General features: G+C 60.2%; 3 protein-coding genes across 5 annotated transcripts in view; 1 reads left to right on the plus strand and 2 right to left on the minus strand.

Moving 5' to 3' along the window:
- Window positions 1–2,192: 2,192 nt before the first annotated feature.
- Window positions 2,193–8,930, minus strand: ATP6V0B (ATPase H+ transporting V0 subunit b). The gene is made up of 8 exons (XM_074876219.1): window positions 8,760–8,930; window positions 5,657–5,705; window positions 5,102–5,185; window positions 4,558–4,635; window positions 3,861–3,930; window positions 3,472–3,523; window positions 2,902–3,092; window positions 2,193–2,519 (listed from the first exon to the last, which is right to left on the minus strand). The coding sequence occupies exons 1-8, from the start codon at window positions 8,824–8,826 to the stop codon at window positions 2,493–2,495; spliced, it is 618 nt and encodes a 205-aa protein (XP_074732320.1). The 5' UTR covers window positions 8,827–8,930; the 3' UTR covers window positions 2,193–2,492.
- Window positions 8,931–9,166: 236 nt separating this feature from the next.
- Window positions 9,167–11,740, plus strand: DPH2 (diphthamide biosynthesis 2). The gene is made up of 6 exons (XM_074877192.1): window positions 9,167–9,360; window positions 9,441–9,553; window positions 9,730–9,950; window positions 10,147–10,785; window positions 10,928–11,110; window positions 11,207–11,740. Exons 1-6 carry the CDS (start codon window positions 9,217–9,219, stop codon window positions 11,335–11,337), a joined length of 1,431 nt encoding a protein of 476 aa, XP_074733293.1. The 5' UTR covers window positions 9,167–9,216; the 3' UTR covers window positions 11,338–11,740.
- Window positions 11,741–12,235: 495 nt separating this feature from the next.
- The window catches only part of IPO13 (importin 13), a 31,731-nt gene continuing 26,754 nt past the window's right edge, over window positions 12,236–17,212 (minus strand). The window contains exons 16-20 of one of the 3 annotated variants that reach the window (XM_074876221.1): window positions 13,693–13,759; window positions 13,467–13,525; window positions 13,251–13,340; window positions 12,914–13,095; window positions 12,236–12,796 (exon numbers count right to left, since the gene is read on the minus strand). In XM_074876221.1, the coding sequence (XP_074732322.1) occupies window positions 12,697–12,796; window positions 12,914–13,095; window positions 13,251–13,340; window positions 13,467–13,525; window positions 13,693–13,759 (498 nt within the window). In that variant the 3' untranslated portion in view covers window positions 12,236–12,696. Of the gene's footprint in view, window positions 12,797–12,913; window positions 13,096–13,250; window positions 13,341–13,466; window positions 13,526–13,692; window positions 13,760–17,212 lie in introns of those variants that run through there. The other 2 variants (XM_074876222.1, XR_012629840.1) reach the window with 2 other exon arrangements.

A 17,212-nucleotide genomic window follows, 5' to 3' on the forward strand; every position in this document is an offset into this window, starting at 1 on the left:
CACATTCGGCCCACCACGAGTAATTTTTGCTCCATCCGCAGCCTTTCCCTTCTTGCCAGCCACCCCATGGCATTGGTGCCCGTTTCGAGCAGCCCCTGCCTGCCGAGGCCTCTCCTCATGCCCGGTGCCTGGCCAACCACCCGAGCGGGGGCTTTCCCTCTGCCCCATAGCAGCTCCCTTCGTAAGGCAACCTTACAGCAGAGATTGGAGCAATACCCAACCAGCCCGGCCCTGCTCCACCCCTGCAAGCAAGCCCTGCTGAAAGCCGTCCAATTTCTGCCTTGGTTCAGCTCTTCAGCAAGTGGCATTTCCCCTGTGAGTACTTACAGGCAGCCACCAAGTCATCGTTCAACTCTCGCTGCTGCTGCTCCTAAATGAGACAAGGTGCAAGAGCCCCCCTTAAGCTTTTTCTCCATGCTTGAGCAGGAGGTATTCAGCACACCCAAGTCCTTGAACCCAAACACACACACCTAGAACAAGGGAGCGCAGGGTGAGCTCACCTCACCACAGCCAGCTGCGGGAAGTGAACTGTGGGCCACCCCGAGACCAGCCCTGGTGGGTCTTGTGCCCTCACAAAGGGCCCACAGGCAAGTCTGGAGCCCATTCCCCTGCTAAAGCCATGATAACACAGGCAAGATTTGGAGGGCGGAAAAGCACCTGGCAGCGCATGGATTTCTATCAAGGCAGGGAAGGGCAAGACCCATCCCTGAAAGACAAGTGGGGTGTCTTTCCAGACAGTTGTTAACCAGGAAGATGATTAACCCACAGAGCAGCTCCTCTACCACTAATGCAGGTTCTCCAACCCCAGGCATCTCCTTCCTGAACACAGCCCCACAAGTTTGGCATGGGTCTGACGAGGTGGCCCTGCAGCTCCCAGGGGCTTTAGACGTCTCTGGCCTGCAGCACTGGCAATGCCAGAGGACGAGGGTACAGCACTCATGCAGGACAGGCAGAACTCTGCCCACACCTGGCACCCTTTCTCCTGAGCAGGCAGGGCCCAGCCTGCATCCCTGCCATGACGTGGGGCACAGGGAGCTCTGCTGCAGCCTCCAGCCCTAGACGACAGCCAGCACACAGCACAGTTAGCAGGAGCAGTGGCCTGATTTGCCCCAGCAGCCTTCCCACACCCAGGGCTGAAACACACTGCTGTCCCAAAACACCCCGGATGACGTGGAGCAAAGCCAGAAGACCGCCAGAGCTCGGAGAGGCTGTGCAGAGGCAGCTGCCCTAGTTCAAGGGCAAAAAAACCAGCGGGCGTGAACCCTTCCCTGGCTTCAGCAGCCCCACCACTGCCCCAGCCTGTTGCATCCAGGTGGGAAGAGAGATGGGCAGCTCCAGGTGTGCACCCGCTCTGACACAGCACTAACAGCACCAGGGGATCAATGCTTTCCCTACAAAAATGTACTGGCAGCACAGCAGGATGAGGGCCTTGTGCTGGATAAAGCAGACTGCAGAAGCATCGGCTCCAGGCTCTCTGCAGAGCAGAGGCAGGAGGACCTTGTTCTTTCCTTCCCCCAAGCAGCAGATGAGCTGCAGGCCCAGTTGTCTGCAGCCAGTTTCCCCATGCTTTATTCACTACAGCCAGGGAGAGGAGGGCAGAGCCAGCAGGAAGCATCCCCAGGCCTGGGACCTCTGCCAGGGCCCCCCAGAATAGTGGGGCACTGCAGACTGGAGAGCCCCAGCACCCAGCAGCACCCAGCCAACAGAGCTGCTGGCTGGGGAACAGCCTTGGAAGGGGCAAAAGCTTTGCTCCTCTGCCCTTCTGAGGTTCCCCAGCTGCACAGTGAGGCTACGGACACTGTGTACACTCCCTCTGTGCTAAACTACCTGGGTGGGAGCCGAAAGGCCCAAACCAGCTTGCGCCTGTGCCTCCAGCGTGCCTTGCATGGGGCAGTGCCAGCCCTGGTAGGAGCCTGGCAGAGGCAGCGCAGAGCTGCCTGCTCCAGCAGCCTCCTACCTGCTCTGGGCAGCAAAGCAGAGCTCTGTGTTCCCACAGCCCAGAGGGTGGCCTCTTGCAGGCTGAGCAGGCAGCAGGGTTAACCCCACACAGGGAGGACAGCACCAGGCTCCTGGAGCAGGACAGAGACTTTGCCAGAGGCACAGAGGGGAATCTCCGAGCAGGTGGTCAGCCCAAATCAGCACCTGCTCTCTGTAAGCCTCCCCAGCACACACAGGGCAGAGGAAGAGCTGCATCCTTGGACGAGAACCATATTTATTTCACAGACACAGAATTGCACTGGTGGTCGATTCTACACACACCGGGACACGCAGCAGCAGGGCCCCGCAGGCTGGGCCAGGCCGCTGGGGGCAGAATTCACACAGAGAAATTTGTTTCTTCCAAGGGGCCGACTGATCGGCGGGATGGGGCTCTACACAGCCAGGCTCTGGTTCCTGCTGCTGGGCAGCTCCCGCCCCAGCCAAGGATAGAAACATTAAATAAGTATATACAGCACCTCTTGGGGCGGGCTGGAACAGACCGGGTGGGACAGGGCTCAGTTGCCCATTTTTACTTTAGATGTCTAGAAAGAAAAAAAAGAGGTTAGGCCATGCCCTGCAAAACCCAGCCCAGCACCCCAGTCCCACCCAAGTACCTCGGGACTGTCCAGAAGCTGCAGACAGCTTATCAGCCCCACTGACAAGACACGAGCACCACACAGGGTGCACCCAAGGTGACACCCTCAGTGGCAGCTGCTCAGAGGGGCATCAAGAGTTCACACTGCTGCAGATAGGGATGGTACACTGTGGGGAGAGCTGTGCCACCCCAAACCTTGCAAGCAGCCTCCTCACCCCAATGCAGAGGATTGTGCTGGCGCCCAGGTGTCTCTCCCTGGAGCTGAAGAGCACCCAGGGCGACAGGCACCTTGTGCTTACATAAGCCTAGTGGCCCTGGGAGGTGGGTACCTGCAGGATAGCAACGATGACTCCAAACAGCCCTATGGCACTGCCGAAGATCTCCACGATCAGGATCTTGACGAAGAGGCTGGCATTCTGGGCATCAGCCAGGGCAGCCCCGCTGCCCACGATGCCCACGCAGACCCCACAGAAGAGATTGCACAATCCCACGGTCAGGCCAGCCCCAAACATGGAGAAACCTGTGAGAGAGGAACACTGCAAGAGCAGGGGGTAACCCCCTTCCACCTGCACCCCAGCAGGGGGCACGCTGCAGCAGTTCTGCCTTGAGGTGACAGAAGACCTAGAGCTGCCAAGGACCAGCAGCGTTCTCCTGTTCGGTGAGCAGGACTGCTCCAGGGTGCACCCCAGCTCCCACAGGTGCCAGCAACCTGCCACCACTGGGCAGCACAGCCCAGCTGGGTGCAGGAGGGCCTGGAGAAGGTAACTAAAAAGCTGCTTTTTGGCAGAAGAGTCCCATGTCCTCCAGACACCTGCAGCAAGCCACAGGCAGGTCAGAAGGCAGCGGTCAGGGTGTGGCAATGCACACAGCAACAGCACCAGGGACTGAACAGTCCTTACCTGCGTGGTAGTTCCTGGCTCCAATTGTCTCTGGGGTGACTGCAGAGAAAGGCTGAAAGAAAGCACAGGGCCTGGGTTAGTGGCAAATCCATGGTCTCTGGGAGAGGCACCTGTCCCCGACACAGCGTGAGGCAGCCACATTTTGGCTAGGGCTGGTCCCTGACACCATGTCCCTGGGTGGCTTCACGACACCTGCCTTGGGCGTGCTCCCCCAACCCACTCTTCAGCATGGACAAGGGCCACCACAGAGACCACCAACCCAGGGGCTCCCAGAGCCACAACAGTGTCCAAAGTCCCCCACAGGGCCACCGCTCCCAACACTGGCCTGTGCCCATGCATGGCCCTGAGGCCAGTGCAGGGCTGACAGGGCAGCCCAGGTCCTCCCATACCTCAGCCATGTTACTGATGACAATCGCCATGATGATCCCGTAGATGGCCACAGCCTCGCAGAAAATGATGCTGTGGGAGAAAGGCAAAGTCTGATCACAGTGCCTCGGTCAGTCTGACCATGCGTCCCAGGCTCTGCCCCACCGCGAGCAGCCCCCACCACTTCACGCTCAGCCATCAGCAGCCAGACCCTTCCACAGCCATATCTGAGCCTGCCCCAGTGCTGCCAAGGACAGAAAGGCAGTCCAGCCTACCCACTGCTTTGCTCTCAAACAAGGGGAGCTGCCAAACACAAAGGCTGGCTGCTAGTTGTGCTGTGCCACCCGAGTAAGCTGCGACGGCGCTGCGGGAAGCGGGTCCAGGGAGCCCTGTCCTCCAGCAGCCCCCTTCTGCTCCTTTGGGGAAGGGCTGTGCAAGGTCTGGCCAGGGGAACTCTGCCTGGGGCAGGAAGTGTGATCTCAGGGTGTTTGTTTTGAACACACTGGGCTCATTCACTGTGTGATATCACACAGTGACTCTTCAAAGCGGCACTCTGGCTCTTTTAGGGCTCTTTGTTTTGAAAGCAAACGGCGTCAGTGGCTCAGCAAGGAACAGCCTGTCAGCAGCACCCAGCTAGAGAGAGGACGGGAGCCTCTGCACCAGGCTGGGACCTGCCCGGCTCCGGCACGGCATGAGTACTAACTCCAGGTCTGTGCTTACCTGACCAGATTCTTGGTTTTGATCCGAGGGGCTTTGACTCCACCACCAATGATGCTGGAGCCCGTGATGTAAATCCCCCTGCGGCAGACAAGGGTGGTTGGTGGAGGGTCTGGCACTCGCAGAAGGATTCAATAGGGAAACCAGGATCTTCCAGCTGAGCAAAGAATCGAGCATGCAGCTGGGGGACACTGCAGACTTGACCTGTCCCACCCCCAGGGTACAAATGGTCCCAAGCTCCACCACCTACACCAACAGAGCTGCTGGGGCACAAGAGCCACCACTGCACAGCCTGGGCTCAGGAGTACGACTTCCAGAGAGTCAGGGACATCCCTGCCTCTCCACTGCCAGTGCAGCCTGTGAGGTGGTCTGCCCAGACCCCCCAGGAGCCCAGCAACCTGGCTCCACTGCTGTGGCGACCCACACAGCACCACACCCCTGCATGTACATGCTGTTCTGCCCCTGCCCTGCCGTGGGGAAACCAGAGTGTATACACAGCTACCAAAGTGGGACAACAGGAGCCTGCTGAACAGTCAGCCCCACTCACCAGGCAGCTCCCACCACAGACAGGGAGATTGCCAGGCCAATGCCCAGGTTGGACCACATGAAGGGTGAGGTCTCCGTCAAGAACCTGGAGAGAAAGAAGTGCCCCAAGTTAGCACACAGGCTGAGCCGCCCTAGTCATGGTGCACAGCCCCAAAACAGGCACCCACCACCAAATCATGCAGCCCAAGATGGGTTGGGCACTGCCAGACAGTGGGACACAAAAGCCTCTCTCTGCCAGCCAGCAACCCAGGACCCTCACCTGCATGGACTGAGATCTTCCCCCCAAACTCTCACTGTGAGGGGAAGCCTGGGCTGGGAGAGGAGGTGGGAAGGGCAGTGATGGCTGCACCAAGACCCCATATGGAGCCAGCCACATGTACACATGGGCTGCATCCATCCCGCCTCATGGAAAGCAGAGGCCCTGCTCACTGTAGCTCTCATTTCCCTGCGATGCAGTGACCACTGCTCGTTGCTCAAAAGCAAGTGCTGTTCCCTGCAGGCACTGCCAACACTGTCCACACAGCCCTGAGGATGCCAGAATTTACAGGGAACTCACCAGGCCACATCGAAGCGGAAGCCCAGGTCAAATATTGTGTAGCAGATCCCTGGAAAGCAAGAGCGACATGGGAACCTTCAGACAGGCACCAGCTACCAGCACTGCACTGCTGTTTCCTCCGCCACCTGCGAAGCCCCGGGGCAGAGGCCCAGGAGCACATGCAGGAGGGCTACGAGGAAGACTGGCTCAGGTGCCCTGAGCTGTGGGGCAGGGTGGCCCGCCAAAGTCCTGCCCCAGTGATTCCAGCACTCCCATATCGGTGCAGAGCAGAGACAGCCCAGACCTACCATACGCCCAGACCCCATCCCAGTCTTCACCCAGAAGAGGATCGTGGTGGTTGTTGCACCCATCTTCTGTTACCTGACCCTGCTGAGTGCCCACAGGCCATGCTGGGCAACAGGGTCTCAAGGGCAAACCAAAGGCCGGTGCCCCAGCACAGTCTCCATCTGCATCACCCAATGGCTCAGCTCCACTGGAGAGCCACAGCACCAGGTGATCTTCTGCAAGCCCTTCTCTCTCGCAGGGAAGGCAAGAGGTGCGAGGCTGTGCCCTGACCATCATGTGCTGCTTCATCACCATCCCACCAGGGTCTGTGCTGCTTCCCAGGAGCCCATCAACACCAGAAGCTGCAGCTATCCCCCAGCACCCCCCTTTCCAAGGCTGTGGGTGTTCAAGATGTGCCTGCTGTCCTCAGTGTTTCCCCCAGGGTTAGTTATTTCCAGAGAAATTTGTACCCCAACACAGGCAGGAGACACCAAAGCACAGGCCTGAGAAACCCAGCAGAGCCCTTCCTTTCTAGGGATTACAAGGACAGCTTGCCCTGCTGTAACCCGAGTGCTCCTCTCCTGTGCTGAATCGCAGCCACGAGTCACACCCAGCAAGCAGCCCCGTGCAGCCCAAGCACACACAGAGGTGCTCTCACCGTAACCCTGCCCTGCTCTGAGCTCGTGAGCGGGAAACACAGCTGCAGACCAGAAGAGACACTTGCTCTTTGCATGGCTCACAGAGCACAGCTGCAAGAGAGAGTGACCTGGCCCTAAGGAACAGATAAGTGCAGGCAGCATGGTACTGTCTGCTCCACACCAGATAAAGAGAGGGAAGGGATGGGTCTACCATTGCTGACTAGAACTAGTGGCTGTGTGACACCGGCCCCCCGTATGGCTGGGAAAAGTGGAAACCGGGAGACTTCTGAAACGCTTAAAAGCATCAAAGAGGTCACTGCACCTGTTCCGCTGCTCCCTTCCCCCTAGAGTTGCAGCCTGAAGGCAGGGGGTGATGGCAAACTGGTAATGTGCCCAGCAGCAATACAGGGGCAGGACCATGTGCCCCAGGTCGGAGGAGCCCTTCCCTGTCCAAGTCATCCCATGGGATGGCCTTGGCGTGGCAGCGTAGGGAGACCTGCCAGCCTTGCAGCAGGGATGTCCCCATCATCCCTATATGCTAAACCCCTCCATATGTAACTCAGGGCTCAGCACCACATGCACCACAAGAACATACAAGCACTGCCAGGCGAGCTGGCCCTGAAATGGGAAGTGGTAATGCCACTCCCACCCACAGAACTGGGGTGTCCCCTGTCTCCTGCTGTGACACACGCAAACAAGGAACAGTGCCACCACAGCCAGGAAGCACAGAGGGAGGCCACTTCCCAGCCTGCACACCCAGCAACCTTCAGGGATGATCTCTACGGTGCTGGGCCCGGCTGGTCTGTGACTTGTGTTTTGGCTTTGCTGCTTGGCTGCCAGAGCAGGAACTGAACCCAGCCAGCCTCAGCCGCCCCCACTCCCCAGGAGTGGTAAAGAAGAGCTACAACCGGCTCAGGGCAGATCCTCAGGGCACCTTCCATTTCTTCAAGAGCAGTGTAGCCTTGGATTCATAGACAAAAGAAAGAGTGAAAGATGCTTGTGAGCTCTGGCTCCCAGCCCTGCAGCCAGAAGGACAGAAAAGAGCTGGGGCAGCAGGACTGGAGCACCAAAGCAGGGCTCAGGACAAGGAGGGAAAGCACAGAGAGGCACCACTACAACACCACGCAGAATGAGACCGCTTCCTGCTCACGCCTTCCCAAAAGGGGATTGCAACAGGGCAGAGGAAATTGCGAGCATCTCAGCTCGTCGAGATTTTCCAACAGTCTCAAGTTCACAGTGTGCATCTGCACTGGTGCAAGCTGCATGACTCAAAGAGCCCAGTAAGGCAGCCCTGGGCCCAGCACTGGGTTCATCAGGCCCTGGAAACACGAGGGAGTGAGCCAGCCTTCATTTCTGACTCAGTCTCTCCCCTCACCCAAATGCTGAGGCAGGAGCCAAGGTCTCCCCAGTCTCTGCCTGGCTCGTGGTCACTTCACTCTGTGATGAAAGAGGAAATAACCAATAGCTCCGGCATAAAACTTTTCCGCTACCTCTTGCATATTAATCCCATCCTCAGTGCTGCTGAGCCCAACACCATCAGCAGCAGAGCCTGGGCTGCCACAAGCTGCAACACAACCATGCATCAGCTCTGCAATCATCAAGACAAACTTGCACGTTTGTTTATGCTGCCACAGCTTGGCAAAGCGGGAGGTCGATCTCCTCCATCCATGGGACATCAGCTGTCACAGCCTGAAAAACCAGGCACCTGCCTTTACTTCCCCTGATCTGCCAAATCCAAACAGAACCCTTGACTGGCACCAGTACCTTTCCGCTCTCGCATACAGAGAAGTGACTGCTGAAGCCGGAGAGGCTCCAAGCGCTGAAAGCTGCGCATCCAACAGCGCACTGCTGGGGGTCCAACCCCTCTGAGGGAGCACCCAGGGGGTGATGTCCCGGCTGAGGAGCCCCACAGGAGCCCTCCCGGTGCCACGGCAGGCCACGAGCCACCAGGGCACTGACAACCTCGCACCTCCTCGACCCCCACCTCCCTTTTCCACGCCACAGCAAACCCTCCAGCCCCTCTCCGGCAAGGGAGCAGCCAGCGCGGACACTGGCCCGAACTCCAGTCTCCCCTCAGGCCCACAGCCCCTTCCTGCCCCACGGCCCAGCCCCGTAACCCACCGCCCTCTGCCCCTCAGCCCAGCCCTCTCCGTGACCCGCGGCCCGGCCCCGGCCCCCCCGCCCGCCGTCCCGGCGCTGACCGACGCCCAGCATCGTGGTCCAGAAGGCGAGGCCGAGCCCCGAGTACAGCAGCGCGAGCCCCGTCATGGCGGCAGCGGCGCGGGACGGAACCGAGCGGTCCGACCGGGCGCGAGCGCGTCACCTGACCCGCGTGGAACACGTGAGCGGAACCGCAGCGCCCGAGAGGAAGTAACGACGTGCCACCGCCTCCACCGCGCCCGCTTATTGGCTGCCCGGCTTGACTGCCGCGAGGGAACTACATAGACCATAATGCACCGCGACAGGAGCCTCTTTCCATTGGCTGTCCTTCCCAGCCCCGCCCTGCCGTGAAGCGCGATAGGCTCCGCTCCTCCAGGGGCGGGATTTCCTGGATCAGGGAGGGCGGTGCCTAGTTCTGATTGGCCGACTCCTCGCCCCAGCCCGGAAGCGGGCGCAGGGGTCCCGCGTGGCGGGCCTGACCCCCGACCCCGCGGCGCCATGGCAACGGCCTTCAGCAGCGATGGGGAGGCCGCGCTGCGGCGGGAGCTGGGCCCGGCGGCGGCGGCCCCGCGGGGGGAGCTCGACGGCTTCTACGAGATGGGCCGAGCCGCCGCCTTCGTGCGGGGCGGCGGGTTCCGCAAGGTGAGCGGGGCCGGGGGTGGAGCAGGGCCGGGGGCTGTGGGCCGCCCCTCCCCGGTGCCTTACTCCGTGTTTCCCCCCAGGTCGCCCTCCAGTTCCCTGATGGGCTCCTGGCGGACGCGGCGGCGGTGGCGGCCCGGATGGAGGCGGCGACCGGGGCCGAGATGTACATCCTGGGAGACACCACGTACGGCAGGTCGGTGTGGGGTCGTGTGGGGTGTCCGGGGGTGCCTCCATGGGCAGGAACAGGGCTGCTTATCCCCAGCCTGACAGGGCCGAGGGTCAGAGCCGCTCGGGTTGGGGACAACAGTGCCAGGGAGGAGGAAGAGCTCCGTGGTGCAGAGCCCGTCTGACACCGGGTCTTCCCCGCAGCTGCTGTGTGGACGAAGTGGCCGCCGAGCACGCGGGTGCCGAGGCGGTGCTGCACTACGGCCCGGCCTGCCTCAGCCCCTGCAGAAAGCTCCCGGTGCTGCACATCTTCGGGCAGCAGCCCCTGGACGTCGGGTGTTGTGCAGAGGCCTTCCGGGAGCTCTACCCCGACCGGCAGAGCCGTGTGGTGGTGCTGAACGATGTGGTCTATGCCCATGCGATGGGTGAGTACTCTGGGGCAGGGAGTGGGACTCTGGCAGTGCTCAGAGCCCTGCAGAGCTGCCAGGGGGAGAGGCAGCAGCAGGCAGGCAGGCAGTCCCCAGCCTTGATTCTGTCCTCTCCTCTCTCCTAATCTGCTGTCCCACCTTCTGCAGGACGCGTCTGTGGCCCTCTTTCATTGTCACTCCTCTCTCCCTTCAGGTGAGCTGGAGCAGCAGTTGTGCCCCGAATACCTTAATGTTGTCTTCTCCAGGGTGGTGTGTGGGGACCCTCCTGGCCCCACACCGCCCGGGGAGGTGCGGCAGTTTGGTCGCCAGTTCCCAGTGGAGGCACCGGGAGGGCTGCAGGACTACGCCATGTTCTACGTGGGAGCTGAGGGCCTGGCCCTCACCAGCTTCATGCTGACCTGGAACCGGTGCCCCTTCAGTTCCTTTGACCCTGCCACTGGCTGCGGCCGCCATGAGACCTTCAACGTCAACCGGGCCCTGATGCGACGCCTCTACCTGGTGGAGCGGGCCCGGGACGCCCGTGTGGTGGGCATCCTGGTGGGCACCCTTGGCGTGGTGGGCTACCTGGCCGTGCTGCAGCACCTCCGGGAGCTTCTGCGCAGGGCTGGCAAGCGCAGCTACACGCTGGCTGTGGGGAAGCCAAACCCCGCAAAGCTGGCCAACTTCCTGGAGGTGGACATTTTCGTCCTGGTGGCCTGTGCTCAGAACTCCCTGTTGGACTCTAGTGATTTCTACCGGCCTGTTGTCACCCCCTACGAGCTGGAGCTGGCCTGTAACCCAGCCCGTGAATGGACGGGGAACTACCTCACTGACTTCCGAGACCTGCTGCCAGGTAATGCTAGGAACCAGCCGCCCAACACCCTCCTGGGGCTCATCCTGCCCCGTTCCCCTTCCTGGAGGCCACAGTTGCCCTGGCTCTGCGCCAGCCAGAGGATAGATGTGAGTACCAGGCTGATGTTACTGTCTCCCGGCAGGTGCCTGTGCTCACGTTGAGCTCCCACCGGCTGTCCCTGCAGCAGAGGCTGTTCCCGACATCTCGCTGATCACGGGGGAGATGCGTGCTGCCCACCTCTGTGACCCCCCAGCCCCCCAGCTGCCCAGCACCGTCCTGGCCTGCAGGGACCAGACACGGGCCCTCGTGGAGATCAGCCCTGCTGGTTTGTGATTTGGTTTCGTGGTGGGGCTGAGCCCCGGTGCAGGGGCAGTGTTGCCTCCCTGCTCCCAGTAACAATTTCCTTTCTCTCTCCTCCCAGCCTCCTTCCTGGAGTTCCGCAGCTGGCGGGGCCTGGAGCAGCAGCTGGGGCAGACCCCTGTCTCCAAGGCTGTGCAGGGCCGACGAGGGATTGCCATTGCCTATGAGGACGAGGGGCGTGAGCAATCCTGATTCGGCAGGAGCAGCGGGTGCACAGGGGCCCGGGGGTCGCCTGCCGCTGGCTGTCAGACCCGTGAGGGTCTCACGAGGGTCCGGACCAGCCACCCGCTGGCCCCATATTGGATGCGGCTGTGGGTCAGTAGTGCTATGGTGGGAGAGCAGGAGTTGCATGTGTGTTTGGGGGTGCTTGCGTCACCCTGGGGCTCATGGCCAGGGCAGTGGCAGGCCAGGAGAGGTGCTTGGCCCAGAGGGCTCCCCGCTCCAGGGCAGCTTTGGCCCTCCGTGGAAAAGTCACAGCTTCACACAAGCCAACAGCACCAGGACTTGAGGCTTTTGTGGGCTACTGCTGCTAACTAAAGCTGAACTGAAAAGGACTCGTGAGTGAATCATCTTCTAGAATAAAACATGGGCTGAGGAGCGCAGACTGGGGTCCCAGAGTCAAAGTACAGATAGATGGTGGTGTGCACTTGGTTGTGCACACTTGTTAGTGCACTTGGGTGTTGCACAGGGTTAAAAATGACCCAAGAGAAAACCAGAACTGGGACCCCCCCAGAAACAGAAGTGCGTTCACAGGCTGGGCTGGGGAGCTGAGGCAAAGCACAGAGGGCTTCAACTGTGAGCAAGGCCCTCACCTGCTCTGATGCCCAGGAGCGGGGTGCACACACACCGTGCTGCAGGGAGGACCCTGCGTTCGGCGGGGATGGAGTCTGGCCCCTCTCACGTGGGGCAGGACTGTTTCTGCTCCGTGAGCTGCTCCATGCCGGGCGGGGGAAGCAGAGGGGACTCGTTTTTGCCATCCCTCAGGAGGCTTTGAGGCATCCCAGCCTTGATTCAGCCTCCTCCACTGGGCTCTTCCCCAGAGGCAAGGGGCAGGCAAAATCCGGGCACCGCAAAAATGACAGCCACAACATAGAAATATTCTTAATATAATTAGGTGCAGGGCCTCCCCCCTCCCAACCACACACGTACAAATGAGCAGGGGGCGAGCCCCCCCTGCCCAGCCAGCCACTGCTGTGGGCACAGGGGCAGCCTCCCCACCATGGGGCACGGGCACCCGCGGGGAAGGGCTGGTAGCCCCGGCACGGGGCAGTCCGTGCTGGGACAGTCCTGCCCAGGCTTTGCCCCCCCGCGCCACCGCCTCCTGCAGCCGGCACTCCCGTCCCCTGCGAGGGGGGAGCATGCTGGGGGAAACAAAGATGCTGACACCGAGATGCGGCCACCAAATCTAGCTGAGGAGCGTCCTGAGTGGGTTAATTCTAGGTGGAGGGTTATTCTACGAGCCGTACTGCAGCAGGGCGGGGAGGATGAGGGGGGGCTTCCTTGCGGGGAAGAGCTGGTCCGGGCAAATTGTCCGCGGTCCTGGCCAGGTGCTCAGTAGTCTGCTGTGTACTCCGTGCCGTGCAGCCCTCGGCACAGCAGGGTGAACTCCTTCACCATCTCCTTCACTCGCCGCTTGTTCACACGCTCTCTGCTAAGACAGAGGGAGGGGACAAACATGAAGCAGGAGGGACACGCCAGGCCATGCAAGGGTGGGGGGGTATTCCCACAGCGCATGGGGCACAGCCGCCCCAGGGAGGGGTGCACAAACCTGAGGATCTGCTGGCTGAAGGTCTCCTTCTGCTCAGGGCTGACGCGGGCTGAGGGGAAGCCATCCTGCTGCATGGCCTCCTTGATCCAGACGCTCAGGTAGCTGAAGCAGTGCTTGTTCAAGGCAAAGAGGATTTCTGCGAAGTGATCCATGAGGCTGCGGGAAGCCTGGCCGCCGACACCCTGCCACCGAGCAGACAGACCCCGCTGAGCCCCTGGTGTCACCCTGCCAGCACCCACCCACACTGCCAGGCTCTCTGGCCCCAGCTCTGCAGACATGCTGCTCGGGAACAGAGCCCACAGCTGCCCGGGGAGTCCGCGGTCCCAGCGTCTCTCACCTCCAGCACTGCCTGCAGCAGCACTTTGCCGTTCTCATGCACGACCTGTCCCACAGGGGCGATCTCTCCGCAGCGGGGCAGCAGCTCCGTCTGCAACACAGAGCCCAGCCCGCTCAGTGCCAGAGCCAGCTCCGCACTGCAGCGCTGTTGCCCAACCTGCAGCCCCACTCCTGCCCTCCCAGCTCTCAGGGGGCTGCACGATGCCACGATACTCACAAAAAAGCCACAGGATGCTTTGACTGTTGGGGCCTCAGGGAACTTGAGCGAAAGGACACCTGCGGGCAGAAATCGCTCGGGTTAGCAGACAGGAACACCGCACACCACCCCAAATCAGCCTTGTGGTCCCCAGCTTTTGGCTGGTCTGCACCTGGCTCCGCAGGAGGAGCAGGCTGGCTTCTCTGCAGAGCAGTTTCGAGCGCGCGCCCGTGCCAGTGGTACTCACCACACTGAAACACTGCTTTGACATCCAGGTTGCTACACAGGAAGAGGTCCGGCTTCCTTTTCAGAGCCTGCAAGGCACACAGACAGGCAGCATAAACCCAGCGCTGCAGAGGCAGCCAGGAAACCTCCAAGGAACCCGGTGCCCCAGACAGCCTCTGCCTGGACGCACACTTACCTGGGCACACCCACGGTAAACAGCAGATTCACACAGTACAGCAGGAATCCATCACTTTTCCCCCCACCAAGAAAATATCAAGCAAACAGCCAGGTGGTTTGCTATGCTCAGGGACTGCCAAACCCAGGACCTGAGGCTGGATGCCATGGCGGTGTACACACAAATGCTTCAGACACAGAGATGGGACAGAGGGCTCCTGTCCCACCAGAACAGGCCAGGCAGTGGCAGCACTCCCAGGACAAGGGCAGCCATGTGGGGCCCAGCAGAGAGCAGCCACCTCTGTGCTTTGCTCCATTCCTCTTGAAGAAGCTGGCATCCCTGGGGTCACAGCAACTGGTTCAAGCAGTAACCCCACACTGGACCAGTAGCTCGCTCTGGTTGGGCTCTAGGGCACCGATGATGAGATGCCAACACTGCTTGGCAGTGGCTGAGCAGCAAGTCTGAGATCAGAAAAGCTTTGGGTTTTTTTCTGCCACACAGCAATCCCACCAGCCTTTGTGGAGGTCAGGCACTGCTGCCAAGGACCCCTGAGCTGTGGCACCTCATGCAGTGGCTTGGTCCCCCCTGTGCTGGTCCTGGGCAGTCACTGGACAGAGATGTTTCAGCCTGCACCCTCCACTCTATGGGAAGGGTTTCTGCCCTGCCACATAACGCAGCCATGTCTGTGCCCTGCCAACTGTGCCACTTTGCCCACTGCTGCGGGCCAGCACTGCGGATGGCAGCCACAGCTCCTGCCCTGCTGTCACTGTAACACTGGTGACAGCAGCCACAGCACTGGAGTGGCCCCACTCTTGTGCCTGGAGCTTGGAGAGCAGGATACCAGGGCAGGCAGCCCTTGGGCTGAGCTGCGTGCAGGGCCACTGCTGCCCTCGGAGCCCGCTCCCAGGAATGAAAGCAGGGACAGCTTTCAGCCAGCAGCACCCAGGACACACGGCCACCTGCCCACAGCCACGATCTCTACTTGAAGCAAACCAGACATTTCCCACCCCTTCTCCTCAAGGGAAAGCCCACAGCCATCTGCCCAGTGCAGAGAACATATGCTGGAGACCAAGAAGCTAGGGAGTTTCAGGGTTACCCCATCTCCTTTCTGACCCTTTGTATCACACACTGCAAGAGAGGACTCGGGTTTGGGCACTGAAGGCATGGCTGTACCAGGTGGAGATGGCACAATGGCAGGGACCTGCCTCCCTGCTAGATGCAAGCAGAGACCTTCACAGGGGCAATCGGGCCACAACACACCTGTGTGTATATATACAGGCTGTGTGCACTATCCCTCCTGACACACTAGCACCACCTTCAGAAGGCTAGCTAGTGGCTGGGCAATGGTCTAGAAATACAGCCACTCATTGCGGCTGCTGCTGTCTAGTCAGCCCCATACTGCACAAACACTTGCAAAAGACATAGTTTTAGCCATGGGAGACTATCCCCACTGGGGCCCTGGTGTGGGCTCCAGAGCAGTTGGCTCCTGTGATACCACTCGGCTGCAGGTTCCTCTACCCTGCCTGTCCAAGACAGCTGGTTTTAACCCAAGTCCTGCATGCTACAAGACTGGTCAGCTGGCACAAGAGTCTTCCAGCACGCTCAGATTGCTACCTACCTGCAGGGTGCTTCTCCCAGCCAAACCAGACCCGCAGCAGGCAGAGCCCCCCAAGCTCTCCTGCAGACTCGCTGCAGCAGCTGTTCCTCACTCTGCCAGTGCCACGGGGGAAAGCGTGACAATACTGAGAGGGCTCCTTCCTGCAGTGCACCTCCACCAAGGGAAGCAGAACCCAATCTGGGTGCACGCGCACATGTCTGATGTAGACAGAGTTGCTTTTTACCCCCATGAGATGCGGCCCTGTGGAGCCTCTCCCATCAGCAAGCAGTACCAGGTAGGTCCAGCTGCTCTTTCCCAGCACCAGGAACCCTGCTCCAGCTCCGGGGCCTCTTACTGCCAGCCTCTCCTCCCTGTCTCCTGCCAGAGCAGCTCTGCTCACATGTTCTGGGATGGGGACAGAGCTTTAAATGCTTTCAAATGTCCCCCCAACATCCTCTGCTGCAGCAGCCACTGCAGAGGTAGGCATTGGCTCTCTGGTGAGGGCTGTCCTGCAGGCTGGTGCAGAAAGGACATTGGGTTCTCCACAGCAGTTGGGAGACCCCCAGACAGGTCTTCAGAGCAGGCTCTTCTGTGCCTGGCTCTTCAGCAGCAGGCGGGCATGGAAGGGACATCGAAGCCCACTCCTCCAGCAGACAGGGGACAGTGCAGGGCTGCATGGCCAGTTCCTGCAGCTCTCCAGAACACACAGAGGAGCCCTGCGGGGGTGGGTGGATGTGCCTGCAGATCTGGTGGGGAGGCAGGCTGGAGAGCCCAAAAATCCTACCTGCAACCGGGAGCATGCTCACGAGTGGTACCTGCTGGCCAGGGAGTGGGCAAGAGCTCCCAAACACCAGAATCTGCCTGGTTTTGCTGACACAGACCCGGGTGCAAGCCCCAGCCACCGTGGCTGTGTGGTCCTGGACAGGGGTGCTCTGGCTGTGCAGGTGGCACTGAGCCCCGCAGCCCTCCAGGCTGGATGCTCACCTTGGGCACAGCAGCAGCGATGCTTTGCACTGTTCCCAGCACACCGCGGAGGCAGGAAGGGAGCAGCTGAGGACAGATCTCACTGCAAAGGGTGCTGGCACCACTCTGTGCAGCCTTACGGCAGACTGGTTATTTTATACTTAGCTTTGAGTAGAAACAATAACTCCAGGTCTCCGGCGTCTGTAAGACATTTGGTTTAAGCCAGCATGCTCTTGTGATCAACCAGCCATCATCCGGAGTGGACTGCCAATTAATATGGTGGCAAAAAAATCAGCCGCACCAACTGGGCAGTCCCACAGGCTGCAGCCAAGCCCAAACATATTGTAAAGTCAACTGAAATCCTGTCACGCAGAGAGATGGCTCCCTGTGAGCTTGTGACAGGGGCTGATGTGCAGATATCAGGAGGTAGCTGCTGCTTCTGAGTTATCTGAGTAATGCCGGCAGAGGGAGAGGACACTAACACTGCCTGCAAGGGGAAACCAGACAAATTTGAAACAGGGAAGATGATATTTCTACGGAGGTGATCAACCACAGGAGCAGACAGTCAGGGAGTGGCAAAGTCTCCACCTTGACACACTCCTGGGTCCACACTTGCTGCTGCTCTGGAAGATGCATTACTTTGCCAAGGGTTCCACAGGTGGAGGAGGCTGGGATGAAAACACAGCCCCTGACACACGAAAATCAGATCTGAAGAGATCTGCAGTTCTCTCCAACTTTAATCCTTGGATCTGCAAATGCTCAACAGCATCACTACAGAGCATGGTCCTCTGGAAGAGGAAAGGCTGG

This window comes from Strix uralensis, chromosome 8, assembly GCF_047716275.1.
Source record: "Strix uralensis isolate ZFMK-TIS-50842 chromosome 8, bStrUra1, whole genome shotgun sequence".
In the NCBI taxonomy this organism is placed as follows: Eukaryota; Metazoa; Chordata; class Aves; order Strigiformes; family Strigidae; genus Strix; species Strix uralensis.